This window comes from Musa acuminata, chromosome BXJ1-4 (genome assembly GCF_036884655.1).
Source record: "Musa acuminata AAA Group cultivar baxijiao chromosome BXJ1-4, Cavendish_Baxijiao_AAA, whole genome shotgun sequence".
Lineage (NCBI taxonomy): Eukaryota > Viridiplantae > Streptophyta > Magnoliopsida > Zingiberales > Musaceae > Musa > Musa acuminata.
In genome coordinates, this window is record NC_088330.1 from 473,730 (window position 1) to 492,083 (window position 18,354).

The 18,354-nt window shown below is 42.9% G+C and overlaps 3 protein-coding genes and 2 long non-coding RNA genes across 7 annotated transcripts; 2 read left to right on the plus strand and 3 right to left on the minus strand.

Annotated features, from left to right (window-relative positions):
• Window positions 1–75: 75 nt before the first annotated feature.
• On the minus strand, window positions 76–2,577 carry LOC103980457 (U-box domain-containing protein 16-like). The gene has a single exon (XM_009396888.3). The coding sequence runs from the start codon at window positions 2,429–2,431 to the stop codon at window positions 323–325; it is 2,109 nt and encodes a 702-aa protein (XP_009395163.2). The 5' UTR covers window positions 2,432–2,577; the 3' UTR covers window positions 76–322.
• A 1,353-nt stretch (window positions 2,578–3,930) lies between these two features.
• On the minus strand, window positions 3,931–5,027 carry LOC135672254 (uncharacterized). The gene is made up of 2 exons (XR_010512927.1): window positions 4,673–5,027; window positions 3,931–4,197 (listed from the first exon to the last, which is right to left on the minus strand). It is a non-coding gene; the product is annotated as an uncharacterized LOC135672254 (long non-coding RNA).
• A 1,138-nt stretch (window positions 5,028–6,165) lies between these two features.
• LOC103980455 (uncharacterized) lies at window positions 6,166–9,781 on the minus strand. Of its 3 annotated transcripts, XR_010497129.1 has the most exons (5): window positions 9,419–9,735; window positions 9,210–9,343; window positions 7,686–7,745; window positions 6,995–7,457; window positions 6,166–6,753 (listed from the first exon to the last, which is right to left on the minus strand). It is a non-coding gene; the product is annotated as an uncharacterized LOC103980455 (long non-coding RNA). The 3 variants fall into 3 exon arrangements; XR_010497128.1 differs by having other exon boundaries at window positions 6,995–7,745; window positions 9,419–9,738; XR_010497127.1 differs by lacking the exons at window positions 6,166–6,753; window positions 6,995–7,457; window positions 7,686–7,745 and having other exon boundaries at window positions 9,059–9,343; window positions 9,419–9,781.
• A 930-nt stretch (window positions 9,782–10,711) lies between these two features.
• On the plus strand, window positions 10,712–15,259 carry LOC135640020 (phosphoglucan phosphatase LSF2, chloroplastic-like). Its single transcript, XM_065154100.1, has 4 exons — window positions 10,712–11,096; window positions 12,138–12,343; window positions 14,332–14,502; window positions 14,840–15,259. The coding sequence occupies exons 1-4, from the start codon at window positions 10,841–10,843 to the stop codon at window positions 15,041–15,043; spliced, it is 837 nt and encodes a 278-aa protein (XP_065010172.1). The 5' UTR covers window positions 10,712–10,840; the 3' UTR covers window positions 15,044–15,259.
• A 2,150-nt stretch (window positions 15,260–17,409) lies between these two features.
• On the plus strand, window positions 17,410–18,237 carry LOC103980553 (putative RING-H2 finger protein ATL69). The gene has a single exon (XM_009396989.3). The coding sequence runs from the start codon at window positions 17,430–17,432 to the stop codon at window positions 17,970–17,972; it is 543 nt and encodes a 180-aa protein (XP_009395264.2). The 5' UTR covers window positions 17,410–17,429; the 3' UTR covers window positions 17,973–18,237.
• The last annotated feature ends 117 nt before the right edge of the window (window positions 18,238–18,354 follow it).

Here is an 18,354-nt window from a genome sequence, read left to right on the forward strand (position 1 = left end):
TCTTGTGTTGGTTCTGTAAATGATAATGTTGATGGAGCTCCTGAACCCAATCACCAACCACAAGTCGCACGCCAATGAACAATAAGGATTATTTATGGAGGAAGGAGTCTGCTATTCGAATCATATCTGCGGCATACACTGATTGTATAAAGATGGTTTTGAAGAAAAAAAAACTCAAAAATCGAAAATTAGGGAAAGAATCACTCGGTTATGAACAGTTTACGAGAAAGAATCGCATCCGTCCGATCCTGAGCGGCTACACCAAATCTAACGGATCCTGTTGCCTGTACACCTCGAGTTGTCATCGTTGACCTTTCAATCATTATGCGACCGTAGTGGAGGCCGCTGTGACGCTCATAGCAGAGAACCTGGCCGTGCGTTCCGCCTCGACTGCAGCCGCCCACCGCCGGCAGATTCGACTCAGCGCCGCCGCCTTCCGCCTCGCCCGTTCCGTCCCCGCCCCCATCAGTTCCCAGATCACCCACTCGATCCCCGGCACCGCCGCCAGCTCTGCCACTATCGACGCCCCCGTTCGTCGGCACACCGCCACCAGCGCCGCCGCCGCGCTCTCCCTCGCCCAGTCCGAACCCCGCCGAAGCACCCCGACCAACCGGGCCACCGCCCCCTCCGCCTCCGCCACGGCTTCCGCCCCGCCCCTCCTCGCCACCGCCGCCAGCACCGCTGACGCCTCCTCCGCGACCTCGGGTTCTCCCGCGGTCTCCAGCGCTGCTGCCACTACCCCGCCCTCCACCAGGCGCCCGGTATTCTCTCGGTCCCCGGCAAGGCTCAGGATGGCGGCCATGGCGTCCTTCTTCGCGCTGGCGGGGCCATCGCGCGCCATCTGCACCAGCACCTCCACCATGCGGGGGTGCCGCGCGAGCCGCCGACGGTAGGAGTGGACGGAGCAGAGACTGAGCACGGTGGCGGCGGCGTTCTCCTTTGCTCGCCACGTGGTGCCCTCTGCTAGGACGTGGACGACGCCGTCGACGGCGCCGTCCGCGTGCATGATACGCCGTTTGTTGGCCTCCAAGATCGACAGATTGAGCAGCGCGGTCACGGCGTTGACCTGTAGCCCAGCGTCGGCTGACCGGAGCAGCGGGAGGAGCAGGGGGATTGCGCCGGCCTCCGCCACTAAGGCGCGGTTGTCGGACCCGTGCTTGGCCAGTAGCCGCAGCTCGTGGACGAGCCGGTGTGCGGCCTCCGTCGAAGGTGCTGTCGCGAGCTCCTCCACGAGGAAGGACGCCGTCATCCTTGCCGCCTCAAGCGCCGCTTTGTTGGTCCCGGCGGTGACGCCATCGGCATCATCCTGGCTGTTGCTGGTGCTGGTGATGGTGTCAGCTACGTCGTAGGGAAGGTTGTTGTCGCGGCACCAGCGGGCGATGAGGTTTTTGAGGGCGCGGTTGGGCAGGAGCTCGAGGTAGGGAAGGGCCTGGCCGGACTTGGGGCAGGTAGCGTGGCCGGAGCCGATCCACCGGTCGATGGGCTCTCGGTCGTATGTCTGCCCGGTAGCCACCACTACCGGGTCCCGCATCAGGTCCAGCGATATCGGGCACCGGAAGTCTGCCGGCACTGCGAGGTCCTCCGCCTCGGAGAAGGGCGACTTGTGGCCACCGGCGCCGATGGAAGAGTCCGATCTGGGAGTCGACGCGCCGAAGAGGACGCACTTAGCATAGCGGAGAATCGAAGCTAAAGCCACCATCCCCGGCACCCACCTGTCGTCTACCACGCGGTCGGCGATGTCGCGCTCGACGCGTTCGATCTCGTGGCGGCAGCTCCGCGCACCGTCGAGGCTAAGCCGCCGGAAGATCCCCCGCAGCGCGCCCCGATCGGGTACCGTTCCGCTCTCGACGCCTGCGACGAGCTCGAGAACATCTCGTCGGAGGGATAGGGGGGCGGGGTCGACGGCTGGTGAGGTGCGGCGGAGCTGGCGACGGAGGAGGCGGAGGAGGTCCCTCACGTCCTCGGGAACCCGAAGCTCCGCCAGCGGGAGGATGTCAAGGAATGTGGCCAGGTCGACGACCTGCTCGTGGATCTCGGCGGCGATTCGCTCGGCCCGGAAGAGGACGAAGGCGCGGCTGCGGCAGTCATGGTCGTCGAAGAGAACCTTAAGCCGGTGGAGAACAAGAAGGATCTCGCGGAAGCAGAGCGAAGCCGTGCGTGGCAGCGCAACGTCGTGGTCGTCGTCCTCGTCTTGGACGGCGAGCAGGAGCTCCTCGAAGAGGAAGGAGAGCTGCTTGACGTTGCGGGGGACGGAGGACAAGTTGGGATTGATGCGGAGAGGGGACGACGAGGAGAAGGACGGCTGCTGGGACGAGGATACGTCGAGGGAGAGGAGGTGGCGAAGGAGGTCGGCGTCGGAGGAGGGGTCGGGTGGCGGAGGAGGAGGGGAGGAAGAGGGATGAGGAACAGGACGGAAAGGGGAGGTCGCCATGAATGAATGGAACGCAGCTGAGATATTCAGGAGTTGGAAGGAGAGGAAAGTCGAGGGCTCTCTTTAAACGTCGTCGTCTTCTGGTTTTGCGTGGGAGGGAGGGAGATGGGGCGATGTATGAGTTGGGAAGGAGGAAGTGCGACCGCCGCCCCCTGCTCGTGGTTATGGTTTATAGTTGGGAGAAAGATGGATGGATGGATGGATGGATGTCAGAGTGGACGTGTCCAAACGTGTTTTGATCTTTTCCTCAATCAAAATAAATATACTATTTATTCTTATTTCCTTAGTAGCTAAAAAGGGCATAAATTCCGGTCTTTATCGTGTCGTTCGAAAAGGTAAAACTGGCAAGACAACTGTCGACGAAGGGATCGTGAGACGAAAGTAAGGGAGACGCGCATTATAATTACGTCCAAGAGGTGACTAGACGGATGAGGTGGAAACACGAAAGGCGGCGGCGGAAAGGGTTGGGGGATACGAGGGGCGGTGACCGGGCAGGTGGCGGCAACTTTGACCGTCAGACGGGAGCAACACGCGTGTGTCGTCTCGTGAGTAGTTAATTGTCGTGGCCGCCGGATGCGGCATCCTCGTGTAAAAGGAGGCACTCCCTCCTGAGTGGGCTCGCGATTAGCCACGTACGTTTAAACGTGGATCAGATTTGTGACTGTGATGACTCGAGTGATGACGTAGGGAGAGAATCGGCGAATCCAACGTGGTAGCGTTTGACCGATACAGGATAGAGATCGTCTCGTATCCAATGCACATATTACACGCATCGTAGCGACGACTTGTCGTGGTAATGATGGCATCTTCTTATGATCGCCAGCCAGGTGTGTAATGTAATGAATGTTATAGGTTAAGCTCAGAGTATATTATTATTATTATTATTATTATTATTATTATTATTATTATTATTATTATTATTGGTCTTTTTATACATAAGTATCCTCTTAACAGAATAACATTATAATACAGTGCTAATTTTATATTCCTAAGACGATGAGTTATTTAGATGAAAATAAACCCGAGTTGGACTGACTGACTCCAAAAGAAGCATCAACGATTAACCCATGTTTAATTAAGCGGAAAAATAAATAAAAAAAAGTAGTGCCGTGTAATTTGTCAAGCCATCATCACAACAGTGCAATTAGTAGTTTGTGAAAGAAGAAATCATGCTATGTATAATTTGGCCGATAAGGAATCAAATTTGACTAGTTTTGATCGAAGAACAAAAAATAGGTTACGTGTAGTGCAAAATCAAAACAGGTTTTTTTTTAATATCAAGAATAGGTTACTTGTAGTGCAAAAAAAAAAAAAAAAAAGATAATAAAAGTTCATTATGAAACCATTGACGACAGAGAAACACCATGTGGCCTCCTTTTTCTCTAATTTGACCTTTTGATATACATTGCTACAATATATACTATCTATCTATCTATCTATCTATGTGATAAGTAATGGATAAGGCAAGCCAAGAACTCCACAAAATGATTGTTTTCGAGTAAGCCAAAAGAATCAATCATCCAATTAGTGATGATGCTTTACGAAAACCCCATACAACTTATTAAAAGTAGTTGGCACTGCCAATCATCGTTGCTTAAACAGTGCGATGACACTGCCAACAACAACAAGTATATTATTCTCAACATGCAACCACCATGACACTAGTAGTACATTACTTGTTGGCTTCATGAATTCCACCAGCAATGGGATTCCATTGTCATTGTCACTCACAAAAGAGAGCAATGCCATGGTGCTTAGCTACCTACCTACAAAAAAAGAAATAGCTCGTATCGTACCAATGTAAAATGTAAGATTGATTTAGAGAGAATCAATATGGGTAGCATTTATCTATCTATCTATCTATCTATCTATCTATCTTTGAATATAGATAGATAGATAGATAGATAGATAGATAGATAGATAGTATTTCTAGCTCAATCCGCAGTGGAGATATTTGTAGTATTTTTCCCATATTCGTACACGCATATATCATTTGTTTACATGGAACAAATCTTTATTTTGTTGTAAGAAGAAGAGGTTGGACGGACTATCAACTTGCACAAGGTTGGAAATAGGCGTTTAAAATCTTGTTTGATAAACTATTACAATTAAAGATCGTTTACCTTAGATTGAAAGTTTGATATCTCATCAGATGAGATTAAAAAATAAAATTCGATACCACACCAATATTATTAATTAAACATCAAAAAAAGGAACAAAGTAAGAGAGAATGGCACTCACTGTTCTTCTTCAGCGTGCCACCACACCACAGCCCAGCCAGCCATTCCTGCTTTGAATTGGTCTGTCAGCCAGTGAAAGCTGATGGACATGTAGCCAGCTTTGACGCAGAGAGAGAGAGAGAGAGAGAGATGAGATGATTTGTATGTGATGGTCCCATATTGAATTAGTTGGGCGGTCCAATTTGGTACACGAAAGTGTTGGTTGAGGGGGAAGGGAAGGAGGCAACGGCAGGCCATGTGGTGCGAGTGGGTGGCACGTCTCCATCTCTCTCTCTCTTTCTCAAGTTGGTGCGACTCCATCCATGTCGGTCACATCCATCCATCCATCCATCCCCTCCTCCACACTTTGTCATCAGCCTCCCGACGACTTCAAGTTTTGGAGTCGAGAGAGCCTTTTGGCTTAACAAGTCTTATTTGATCCGAGATGTTGTACTCTTTATCTTATATTCTCGATTTAGAACGGATTGATTTGATATGTAATTTTATTTTCAATCCACTTTTGTTTTTCTTGTAAGACATCGATTGATAAAAAATTAATAAATGGAAGTAAAGTATTCGATATTCAAAAGAGAGATTGAGAGAGAGCAAATGCTATTTATTTATATTAAAGTGTATGTAGCACATCAAAATCGATCACTCTAATCCAACACTCATCGATGACAACACTCCATCTTCCTTCAAAATCAAATCTTGAATTGTTTTAACTATCAAAATAACTACTACCTCATCAAAATCAAAAGGGGCAATGATTTTTCAAGAAATGGATCAGATTTATTTAAATATTGACCTTATTTTTATGTTTAAATATGTTTTTTTTTAAGTTATAATTGCTCATAAGTGACAGACACTATTACGACATCAAATTCTTCTTAGGCTACTAATTAATTAATTAGTTAATTAATTAATTAATTAATTAGATTGAGGTTAAGAATCCATTTGGATCATTTACAATATTTTTAAATATATTTTTTAGTATTAACAAACCAATTTTTTGCTCCTCATTTGGGTTATCAAACTACTATGCTACCCACCTTGTACACCCATCCATCCCCACTTGGATCATTACACCCTATGGATGGATGGATGGATGGATGGATGGATGGGTTTAATAGAGGAAGATAGATAAGAGTCATCACCTAAATTGTGATAACAAAGGTGGCTGCAAGTTTAACTAGTTGCATAACACTTCAAAAAAGAAAGCTCCCATAAGGTTTTCTTTATTTTTATTTTTATTTTTTCCTTTTAAAAATAAAAAAAATAAAAAAAAAATAAATCATTTTTAGTTTGATGAATGATGAGGTGATCAAAAGCCAAGTGTTTGCAAAATCCATCATCATCATCATCATTTTATCTTGCACTAACTAGAGCCCTGTTAAGATTATCATAATAGGAAGAACTTGCATAGCTTCCATTATCGATAACATGGGAGTCTGCCTAACTTGCATCATGTCTTAGGCAAAAAGACACCAGAAAACAATAAGATAACAACTCGAGAGCAGATCAAATGCATGTGCAGCAGCTTTTTCTAATTAAATACATAATCCCCAAGGAAGAGTGTACAGAAGATGCAATTATGTGCAGAGATGACTGATCCAAGGGCCTAAATTTCATACCTCAAATGCTTATGAGTTGAAAGCACATATATCTTGCACTGGTTGTGGTATCATACTCGAGTTTGACTCTACCTTCACCGATCTCAAATCTCCAAGATATATATATCCATGAGATTCATGCAGTCTTCCTTTGATGGTGATCTCCATGTCACTTGACACTCGTGAAATCCTGTGACATTTGCCATCCTGTTTGAGATAATGCTTGAACCAGCAGAATGGTACACCCACAGTAAGTATCTTCAAGAGAGTCTGCAAGAATCTCTAAGATAAAAAGAGATTGTAAGCTGAATCATTTCGAGGGTAAAGCTCTTTCTCTTCATGCCAAGACAAGAATCTTTAAGATGAAAGAGGTCGAACGCTTGGTATGTGCAGATGCAGCTCATATTATTATGCTTGCAAATAATTTCAACTCAATCAGTTATAATTGTGCAGAAGCAGATAATTTCCGCTCACTCGGTTGTAGTTATACCTGCGTATAATTTCAACTCGATCAGTTACATATAAAAATTATACTTGCAAATACTGTGCACGAGCCGACAAACATGCTCTAAATGTAGGCAAATGACCTCTCAAGAGTTATAGCTGAACATAATCTAACTAAAAGAACCGACTGAACAGAAGACTTTTGGTAAATCATCAATATGACATTGAAATCAATTCATGACAAGTATCGATAAGGATGAAGGATAGATTAGCATAAGAAGACAAACCTGAATATGTGCAGCAGAGAACAGCTACATAAGGGATCCACAGGTGCCTGCAACTAATCAATCTGTTCACCGAAAGCGACTGAACAATCGTATTGATAAACATGCAAGCTTGGTAGATAAACATGGGTTATTCACCAGGCAAGAGGACCCACCATGAAGCCACCACTACTCGGTCAAAGCCCAGATCAATCGTCCTTCATTTTAGCTTCAAAAGTTTATGCAACATAAAATGGCCTCTTTTTTTCTTTTCTTTGTTTCTCAATATCTGGAAGCGAACTTTTGGCTTCCAGAATTCTCAATATATGGTAGATAGTTTTGAGAGTTACAAATCAAAAGGAACATCAATGACCCTGTTCTGCTCCGATCTGTATCTCCTTCTTGCTTAAGAAAAGAAAACAGAAAAGGTGCCAAATGGCATGCTCCGGTATGAGTTTGCTTTCATGCGATACTCTTTGTTTTACAGCTGAAACTCGAAAGTACATCAGGTGATGAGACGAAAATTGCATGAAGAGACACTTAGGTAATTTGCTAGCTCAAGGATTGACAGTCAGAAAATTTTATCGAGTATAATCTGGATTAATCCAGAAATCTACCTGGTATACCGTCAAACATTAAGACAATAGAGACAAATTGCATAATACTTCAAACACTGTCTAAATAAATTACCAACTTATGGAATATTGAGTATTACCTGTGATTGTAAATAAGGAATTGTTTGGGACCAATATCACATTGTTGTATGCCAGATTTGCTGCCAAAGATTCAAGGATAGTTTATGCATTATTTTCAGCTAAAAAGAAATTTGCTTTGTCTATGTATTGGTTCTTGACAACATAATCACATCATTCATTAATCATCAATCATCGTCAGCAGCAGTATGATTCATCAGATGTATATTCAAAGCTCTTAGTTGCCAATTTGGGCAAATTAAAAGAACTAAGAGTTTGTAATTCTAGCAAAATTGCTAGAATGTGCACAAGAGCTTGTCTCACATGTAAGCATATCACTTTAGGCTCATCTAAACCACAAAAGCAGCTACCAAACACCTTCATAGAGGATGATGCATGGGTGTCAGTAAAATGATTTCCCTACAAGGGCTACACTTTCCTTGTGATAATCCTTGAACCTTAATATGCCATTCCTCACAGTTCTCCAAAGTATCAAACTCACAAAATCAACACGATAAGGTGTCAGAAACAATCATTCTACGCTGCTTCAGATTTGTTCAGTTTGTGCACAGATAAGGGGACAAAGTCAACATTTATCTAGTAATCGACACAAAATCTGTTGTTAAGTTGCAGAAAGGAACAAAATAGTCACATAAACAAGCACCAAAATCTAAAAAAGCTTCCTGGATTTCATTCAGTTCAGTTATTTTTTCATTACCCTAATCTACAAACAAGCAACATGAGGACTATATAGATAAGAGGACAAAGTCAACGTTCATCTAGTAATCGTCACAAAATCTGGTGTTAAGTTGCAGAAAGGAACAAAATAGTCACATAAACAAGCACCAAAATCTAAAAAGCTTCCTGGATTTCATTCAGTTCAGTTATTTTTTCATTACCCTAATCTACAAACAAGCAACATGAGGACTATATAGATAAGAGGACAAAGTCAACGTTCATCTAGTAATCGTCACAAAATCTGGTGTTAAGTTGCAGAAAGGAACAAAATAGTCACATAAACAAGCACCAAAATCTAAAAAGGCTTCCTGGATTTCATTCAGTTCAGTTATTTTTTCATTACCCTAATCTACAAACAAGCAACATGAGGACTATATAGATAAGAGGACAAAGTCAACGTTCATCTAGTAATCGTCACAAAATCTGGTGTTAAGTTGCAGAAAGGAACAAAATAGTCACATAAACAAGCACCAAAATCTAAAAAGGCTTCCTGGATTTCATTCAGTTCAGTTATTTTTTCATTACCCTAATCTACAAACAAGCAACATGAGGACTATATAGATAAGAGGACAAAGTCAACGTTCATCTAGTAATCGTCACAAAATATGGTGTTAAGTTGCAGAAAGGAGCAAAATAGTCACATAAACAAGCACCAAAATCTCAGAAAGCTTCCTGGATTTCATTCAGTTCAGTTACAATTTAAAGCATTGCTTATTGCAAGATCCCCCATGTATGAAAACTCAACAATCACTAGTCTTCTCTGTTCCAAACAAACACAGAAAGGTAAAAAGGAAAGAGGCAATAGGAACCTCTTCCCACAGACAGATCAGCAAGCCTTCTTCTCCTTGCCGGCCGCAGATGGGGTCATCAGAGTCCTCCACAAGTACCTCCCACTAGCCATGTCGACGCAGGTCCAGAACCCTGTGCTGATGGCCGATCCAACCTAAAATTACACGATTGTCAGCAAACACACTAAAATTACACGATTGTCGACGCAATTCCCAACTATTCGTATTACTTTGGTGGTAAGGGAAAGGGGTTCTTCTGGGGAGTCTTCTTCCTGGCGCTCTTCGTTGAGTTCCGGCGGGGACTTGAGGTTTCTCAGCACGAAGAAACCAGCCAAGGTTGCTGACAGAAGGATGAGCAGCACTCTCAGGGGACACATCTTTCCACTTCTCTCTCGCTCTCTCTCTCCTCTTCCTTGAGATGGACGAACTCCGTCCGGTTGGGATCCCTCGGGGTTCCTTGAGGAGGATGAGAAAGAGGTTGCCAGCTCGACGGCCGCCTCCCAACACGAGTTCTTCTTTGTTAATGACTTGGAACGAAACACCCATGGGGGGGGGGGGGGTGAGTGGGGCCCAGACAAAAGGAGTGGTTGGATATGGAGGACGTGAGTCCGCAGGGAGCCGAGTCGAATCTTGGCGGTGTCCAACCACCAGCGATAAAAGAAAAGAAATGGATTGTTCTTCTAATGGGGGTTTAAGGAATGACGAGGGTTCCACCAAGACATCATGTGGCCAAAAGTGGGTCAATGGACTTTTTGTTTTAAGATGCAACTCGACATGCTTTGCTTTGTAACGAGCTGTGTTCTTCTCGACTCAACACTCAATTTAAGAGTCTGAATCACTATTTTTTTTTTCTTTTCTAAAAATTAAAATAAAAATTAAATTTATAATATATATATATATATATATATATTGAGTATAAATTATGTTGGATGAGGTTTCATAATTAAGTTTGAAAAGAGTGAGTTATACAAGCTGGATGGAGCCTTTTCCTTGGTCAATTATACGAATGAATGAATGGCTTGCTGACCAAAGAAGCCACGTTTATCTACCATAATTCTACCTCTTCTAAATTACATGTAATTGGCGCCAAATGTTGTCCTATCACGACGCCACCGTCACGTTTCCCGCCAGAAAGGTTGCAAATATCACGTGCGGGTTAAGCCCGAAATATTAGAACTCGACGACATGTGCTCCAGAAAATTCTACCAAAATATCTCTCTCATAATTATTTTTCATATTAAACTTATCGTTTGCACAACAACAAAAATAACAAATAAGATCCTAATTTTCCAATTATTTAAATATTTATGATATGAAAATTTATATGCCTGACCCTTACTAACTGTTTCATATGTATTATATATATATATATATATATATATATTATGTGTGGTGGTTAAAATCAAATATAGAGATAAATTATGAAGGTGAATATCCTATTAATAGTAGAATTATTTATCTTTGTTCAACTAAAAGGGTCTAATTGGTTACATTACAAGGCTATAAAGTGACTTTACAACGTGGTCTCTTCCGAGGCGTAGGCGGCGGCGGAGGCAAAGGCGAAAGGGTCTGTGACGAGAGCGAGGCGATCGAGAGAGACAGAAAGAGAGAGAGAGAGAGAGAGAGAGAGAGGAAAGAAGGAAGAGGCGGGGATGGGAACGATCTGTAATGGATCCCTCTGTTCGGTGCTTCCATCACCTCGGAGATCTCTCGAGGGGATTTCCTTTTTCCATGGTAGTCATCTCAGGAATCTTGACAGCAGTTCGAGGAAGAATTCCGGCATCCGCTGCAAGATCTCGGAGGGCGGCCCGGTGGAACAGGGCTCCCGTAAAAATCGCGAGGTGGAGGACTATAACACCGTCATGAAGCGCATGATGAGGAACCCGTACGAGTACCATCATGATCTTGGTAAAATCGTCGGTTCCCTTTTTTTTTTTTTTTTTTCCTCCCGAGGAATTTCATGTGGATGCAATGGGTTTTCCATTGTTTTCCTGATAAGGTTCGATCTTTGGTCGTTCTTGGACTCTAAAAATCTGATATTGGTCGAGACGTTTCTTTTGTCTTTGTTCGTTCTTGGTTTGTGAAAAATGTGATCTTGGTTGAAAAAATTTATTCGATCTTTGTTCGTTCTTGGTTCCTTCAAATATGATCTTGCTCAAGCATGTCTTTTCCTCACTGGTGTAACGTACGTTATGGGTTAAGAGTCTAAATGGCGACAAGTATACAGAGTCTTACGTGTTGTTTTCGTTTTCCCCTCTTCGCTTTGAGTCTCTAGACCTTGTGAAGGGACTCGTGGAAAAGATAATCTTGTTCTTTTCCATTGCATATCCCATCGCTGCAAAACAACAAAATACCATATTTATTATTCAAAGCTTCAGCTTTTTGGCCTGTACAGGACTACGATTTTTTTTTTCTCAAATTACATGTAATTCTTGTTGAACTAGGGTAGCGATCATTAATTTTGTTATGTTCTAGAATCATTTCTATTTATAATAGAACAAAAGCAGCTTAAAAAATATTAAGATAGACAAATCCCCAGCGAGCATGTTGTAATGATGACTTCAACATCGGTTTATCTAATTCATTAAATAACTATAATGTCTACAATTTTTTTATTTTGGAAAAGATAAATTCATACTTGTAGCATTATTGAAAATAAAAATGCCCTACCGACTAGGGTGTTGGGATTCTGTTTGATTCTAGGAAAGGAAGGAGATGGTAGTGATCCAAGTTATGATATTTTTTCCAAAATTACTACATATTTTAGAATTAGTTCTTTTTATCTCTAATCTGTGTACATCATCATAGTGTTTATGGAGCTGGGCTTATTTAGCCCCAAAAATATGTGTTTGGGTGATTCTGAGCTTTAATTTAAATGTCTTGCACACTCATTCAAATAATGTTTTTTTCTGTGTCAATAGACTAAGTAGTTAAAATTTTGGCACCTAGGCATGAATTATACTATCATAAACGATAGTTTAATTGTCGGTTCTCAGCCTCAAAAGCCCAAAGATATTGATCACCTAAAAGAGGCAGAAAATGTAGCATACATTCTGTGCTTACAGCAAGATAAAGACATTGAGTACTGGGGAATAAATTTTCAAGATATTCTCAACAGGTGCAAAGAACTTGGCATTCATCACATGAGAAGGCCTGTAAGCTATCCTCCCTTTCACCCTTGTTTTATTTATTTATTTATTTTTTGTAATAGAGGAATGCAACTTATATTGACTGAAGATAACCAACCCTTATCAACTGGAATTGTTCTACTTATATCACATTTTATTTAAAAAGTTGTGATATGTAACTGGTTGCACCTTTTATTTTCTCTACCTGTGCGCTTAATTATTGTTACTTGTTCTCTTGAACAAGAATTTGGCTTATCTTTGTACATGATTCGGTTTCTTTTTTACACGGCAACATTAGACAGTTCTTTGGAAGCTGTCATAACATTCGATGAACTTGATCATCTACTATGTCTAATCAAAATTAGAGAACTTTTAGTTTTCAAGTGATATTATAATGAAGAAAGATCTCTGGAAGCTGTCATTACCTTTAATGAAATCATCTACTATCATCAATCTTGTGAATTTTGAGGTTTTAAGTAATATGATAGCATCAGATCAGTGATTTTTGATGAGATTTTTATTAATGAAAATAAAAATAGTTTTAAAAAGATGGGAAGTAGGAGTGAGTGCATTAGGGCTATTATGTTAATTAATAAATCCAATAATTATCGCATGTAGATTGATGGAGTAGCTGTTTTATTTAGCCTCTTTCCAAATTCCTACTAATTTTCACAAAGCAGATAGTTTCTTTTCCATAGTAGCTGTTTTATTTAACCTCTTTCCAAATTCCTACTATTTTCACAAAGCAGATAGTTTCTTTTCCATCGTAGCCTGGCAAAAATGTGTTTCTCCTACATATTAGGATGGTTTTGAATTCTCCTACATTTTATCCTTTACCATGAATTGTCCTACATTAAAAAACCCTGCATTTCCCTTTCTATTGCTTGTATCTGCTGGTTAAGGTCAGTAGACCAGTATCATTTCTGATTACACCTGATGTATAAGGTCCGCATCACTTGCAGGCCATCTTCTACATCAAATGTTTAGTGTTATTGGCTTTCGCTTCATGCTTCTGGTAGAATCCTGACCAAACCTGATCCAGCCTTTTCCCATGAATGAACGGCCTAATTTTCTGGACCTGATCAGGGGCCCAAAGCTTGGTCTGCAAAAACTCCAATTTAGCCCATGGCTAGCTTTACCTTATGGTCCTCCAGCAGCTGAGATGGAAGTCTTATTCTTGTACCAATGAAATTATTCGAAGCAGTAATTTTTACCCTAGGAATTATTCGAAGCTTATTTGACCTTGACCTCTGATAACGATAAACTATCATAAATTTGAGAGAAGATAGCAGCCAGAGCTTCTCTTTGGTTGATAGGATCCATTTTATGCTCCTCCTCTTTTCCTTTCATATGAATTTATAGATGAAACAACCAAATGATGGACCTTTTCAGGCCTTAAGTAACGTATTAGTTAATCTAAGTTGTTTTGATAGACTTGTTCCTACCGATCAAGATGGTGAAATTTTGTAGAGAGAACTGGGCAAAAATATCAAGTACATATGCAGCTGGAAGCTAGCACCCTATAGTACATGATTCAATTATTAAGCTTTTCCAATATAAGAGCATTACACATCCCTGCACATTAGTCATGTGTAACAAGTAAGCCCCAGACAGGTACCGAGTTCTGGTAGAATAGCTAGCCAAAATATATAACTACAGTCGTTAATTTCAGTACTTGCCAACAAGGTCTGCCGTACCGAAATGTACCGTCCATACTGGGCGGTACATATCGGTCCGACAGGTTACCAATATGCGGACCGTCCGATACCGTTACAGTGCTACAGTATGAAAAAATAAAAAAAATATTCGGTACACCAGGGCATACCGCTCGGTACGCCCTGATGTACCGCCCGGTACACCGATACCGTACCATACCGAGCCTGGGTCGAAACGCCGGTACAGTATGGTACAGCGAACCTTGCTTGCCAATGATTAGTAGAAATACTAGGTAAAATACTTTCAGCTTATAAACAGAAAATGATGCTGATTGCTCATCTTTTCAATTGCAAATACAGGCAAGGGACTTTGATCCAGATTCACTGAGGAGCCAATTGCCAAAAGCAGTCTCTTCACTAGAATGGGCTATTTCTGAGGGTAAAGGAAGAGTTTATGTCCATTGTACCGCTGGACTGGGAAGGGCACCTGCAGTTGCAATTGCTTATTTGTTTTGGTTCTGTGACATGGATGTAAGTTTGGCCTTGACTCTCTTTTTTGCAGTTTCTATTATCCAGCTGAACGATCTTATGTGTTGTTAGATTAGATCATCTCTATCTTACTGTGGAATATCTCTATGTCAAGCTTTCGGTCATGTCTTAGATTGACTGACATTCATGAAATCAGACCATTCATGATAGTATGCTTCTTTTGTATACGATTATGAGTGGAGGATCATGTGACATGTTGTGATTGTAAAGTAGGAACTGATTGTTAAGTGGGATAAGTTGCCCTGAGATACTCAGTACCAACTATGCCTTGTGCCTTGGTTTCTGATATTATTTTCAACATTCTATCTATCTCGAGCAGCTTAACACAGCCTATAATACTGTTACTTCAAAAAGAGCCTGTGGGCCAAACAAGCGAGCCATCAGAGGAGCTACTTATGATTTGGCAAAGAATGACCCGTGGAAAGAGCCTTTTGAGAGCTTGCCTGAGCATGCCTTCGGGGGTATCGCTGACTGGGAAAGGAAGTTGATTCGAGACCGAGTACGTGGACTTGGTGGAACTTGAGACAATATTATTGGTAGGCCATATAATCTTATTGTTATCTTTGTTGTTGTTGATTCTCCCCAATATGTTGCATGTCATATATTTATTATGTACTTGGGAAATCGAAGAAGGTTATGCCTATGAGTGGCAATGGGTTTCTTTCTTCTTCTAAAATGTAAGCATCATACTATACTTGTAGATGCTTAATTTAACAACGGGTCTCTCGTCAGTGTATCACTCTCAAGGTTTGGTGCTTTCGGGCAGGATTTTGGGGAGCTCGGCATCTTTCAAAGATTTTTATTGCTTGGAAAATCTAGTACAAGATTCTCTTGAGAGATTTGAGCAGATTAATTCAAAATAATTTCAGGACCACTTTCCTATCTAAAGAATGATTGACCACCAGATCGATCATTTGATTGCCCTCCTTATAAACATATGTGTAATCTTATAGTCTTCAAATCTCTACAGCAAGACTTCATATTAACAATGTTACTCTGAAGAGCCCAAGGTAGGTATAATTAAATTCTGTTGAATAAATTGTAATTGGATTCTACGATGATATGTCAGATATCATCTTTAGACCCTCCCAAATTAAACCGATTGCGCCTATGATGATATGTCAGAGAAATATAGCTTATTTCTCATTGCAGGTTGATTCACGTCAAGTTTTTCTGTCACAGACCTGAAACGTAAGTAATGGTGTGTAAGGATTCCTCTAAAACAAGATAGATAAAAATAACATGTATTAACTCTATCTCACTTCGATTTATTAGAATCTCTCATTTCGATTTATCAGAATCTCTCATACTATTTTCATTAATAAGATTGGCGACGTGAGAAGAAACAAGATTAAATGTTTTATTTTTATATGGATTTCAATATAATTTTTAAAAATATAAAGATTAAAATATTAAATATAACTAATTGTAAGAATAATATATAATTAGCCATTTCAATCGTGATCATATATGTTTTTTCCGGTCATACATATTCCTTCTAAGTCAAAAATTTCTGGTTTCCTTGAGGAATAGTTCCTTAGTTTCCGGGAGACTCGAGTGACTTCAAGCTGTTTTCTCCGAGGGAAGGAAGGAGGTGGTCTTGTTTTGGTCAATGCACCTTCAGCATGCAGGAGGCTACAGTTGTTGTATGCAGTGTTTTGGTCAATGCGCCTGATTTGGTTCTCGAGGAACTCCTTGAGCGAAGAATTGGGGCAACATGTTCCCTTCAACTTCTCTCTACCACCTTGATTTCTGTGCTCATGCTTTAAAGACTTGGATCTGGTAAGATCCAACATCAAGCTATGTCTGAGTTGGTGTGTTAGGGTACTTTACTACCTCCAAAATCTATAAAAATGAAGTTGTTGCTCCTACTTGTATTTGATCATCCGAGTCGAATGAAGGTTAGGAGTGACCACCACTTGTGTTGTTAGGATTAGAAAACGTAGTGACTAGTGATTTTGTACCTGTAGATGATGTCTCAGTATATATCAATGACAACTGGGAAAGCAGTAGCAGGAAAAGAAATGAAGAAAGTGGAGTTCCCACTGCTCTCATTCAGACTTGGAAAAGATGAAATGATAAAGAGAGCATCGTGGTTTCTGTGACAGCAGCAATGGAAGGAAACATAAGAGCATGTAACCACCACTCGATGTTGGATTACGGGAACAGAGATGTAAATGATAGACATGATACGTAGGTAGGCAGCTATGAGACACGTCACTCTAATCTGATCGACACGTCACATTCACTCAGGTGTTTGTTTATTGCCATCCGGTTAACGACACTGCACGGTCACTCAGGCGACGATGTCAGGAGGAGGAACTCGGATCTTACGAGTTTGGTAGCAGCATGACATGGATGAGGGACATCGATCGATTTGATGCCACCAAGGATTTCGGAGAATGAGTTGGAAGGCCTCCGTGTTGCGTTCAGCAGGGCATCGGGAAGCGTCAATCTTAAAGCCATCACTGTCTCTTGGATTTGAAGAGCGTTGCGTTATGAATGCATGCTACAGTTTGTTTTCTTGGCGGTAGGGTACGTGTGACGACGGTATGAGGCATCGAGGTTGAGGTTGTCCCCGGTTCTCACATGCAAACCACGTGTGTGGACCTGGCGTTACATTAATATTAGCACACATCACATGAAGCCAACTCACAAGTCCAACCTCCCTCTCTCCGATGTCAACTTCATTGATCTGATTCCTCGCCCATCCCTGTAAACTAATCACCTACACATCTCACTTCCCGTGCAAAATTCCATGCTAAAGACTCTCTCTCTCTCTCTCTCTCTCTCTCTCTCTCTCTGCATTCAAAATAGCGTTGGCGAAGTCCCATGCACTCATTTATTGCACCACGTAGCCTTAAATGAATTCTCCCGTGGAATCCCCTCTCTCTCTCTCTCATGCTCCTATGTCGCCCGACTCCATCTCTGCACCTCTGGCCGAAGCGCCGCCGTCAGCCGCAGCGGTTGGCCTCGGATACGGCATCGCCATAGCGGTTGGCATCCTCGTCCTCGTCTCCACCATCATGCTGGCCTCCTACGTCTGCGTCCGCGTCAAGGGCGGAGCCCACCGCCCGTTCCCCGCCCCGTCCCTCCCGGTTCGGCCGGCCGCCTCTGCCCCAGGCGACGCCGCCGCCGTTGTGGTGGTGACGACCTTAGGACTAGACGGCCCCGCCATCGAGGCTTTCTACCCCAAGTTCGTCTGCGGCCAGGGCGGAGCGTCGGCGCCGGCGGGGCCGTGCCCTATTTGCCTGGCAGAGTACGAGGCCGGGGAGGCCCTGCGGCGGGCGCCGGACTGCGGGCATTTCTTCCACGCGGGCTGCGTTGACGAGTGGCTCAGGGTGAGCGCGACATGCCCGCTATGCCGCAGCTCGCCGGTGCCGTCTGCGGCGGCGACGCCGGTGGCGACCCCGCTGTCGGAGCTGATCCCTCTGGCGGCGCACGCCCGGTGATGAGATGTATCATGTGGCAGCGTGGCAGAGAAGGGGGAGGAAGCGGTGAGGGTTGTTGGAGAGTTATTAATGGTTTTTTCCACTCTCATTGGTTCTTTTTATGTAGAGTCGACATGTTGACCAAAGGAGAGCTCGTTGCTTTAGCTCTTTCATCACCTCACCTCAGCCTCGATTAGGTCTGATCATTCAAACGTGAGATCGATCGTATGTCAGGTTTGACTGATGAAGTATTATTAAACGACACACGAAGGTCAAATATGTCTGACTATCGTAACAGAGTCAAAATTTGGGACACCCCCCCTCCCCTCCTCCCTCCTAATTGCCCCCTATCCAACCAAGTTAGCTGAAAGCGCCTGTGGGTGCCGACGTTAGTTACTACTAC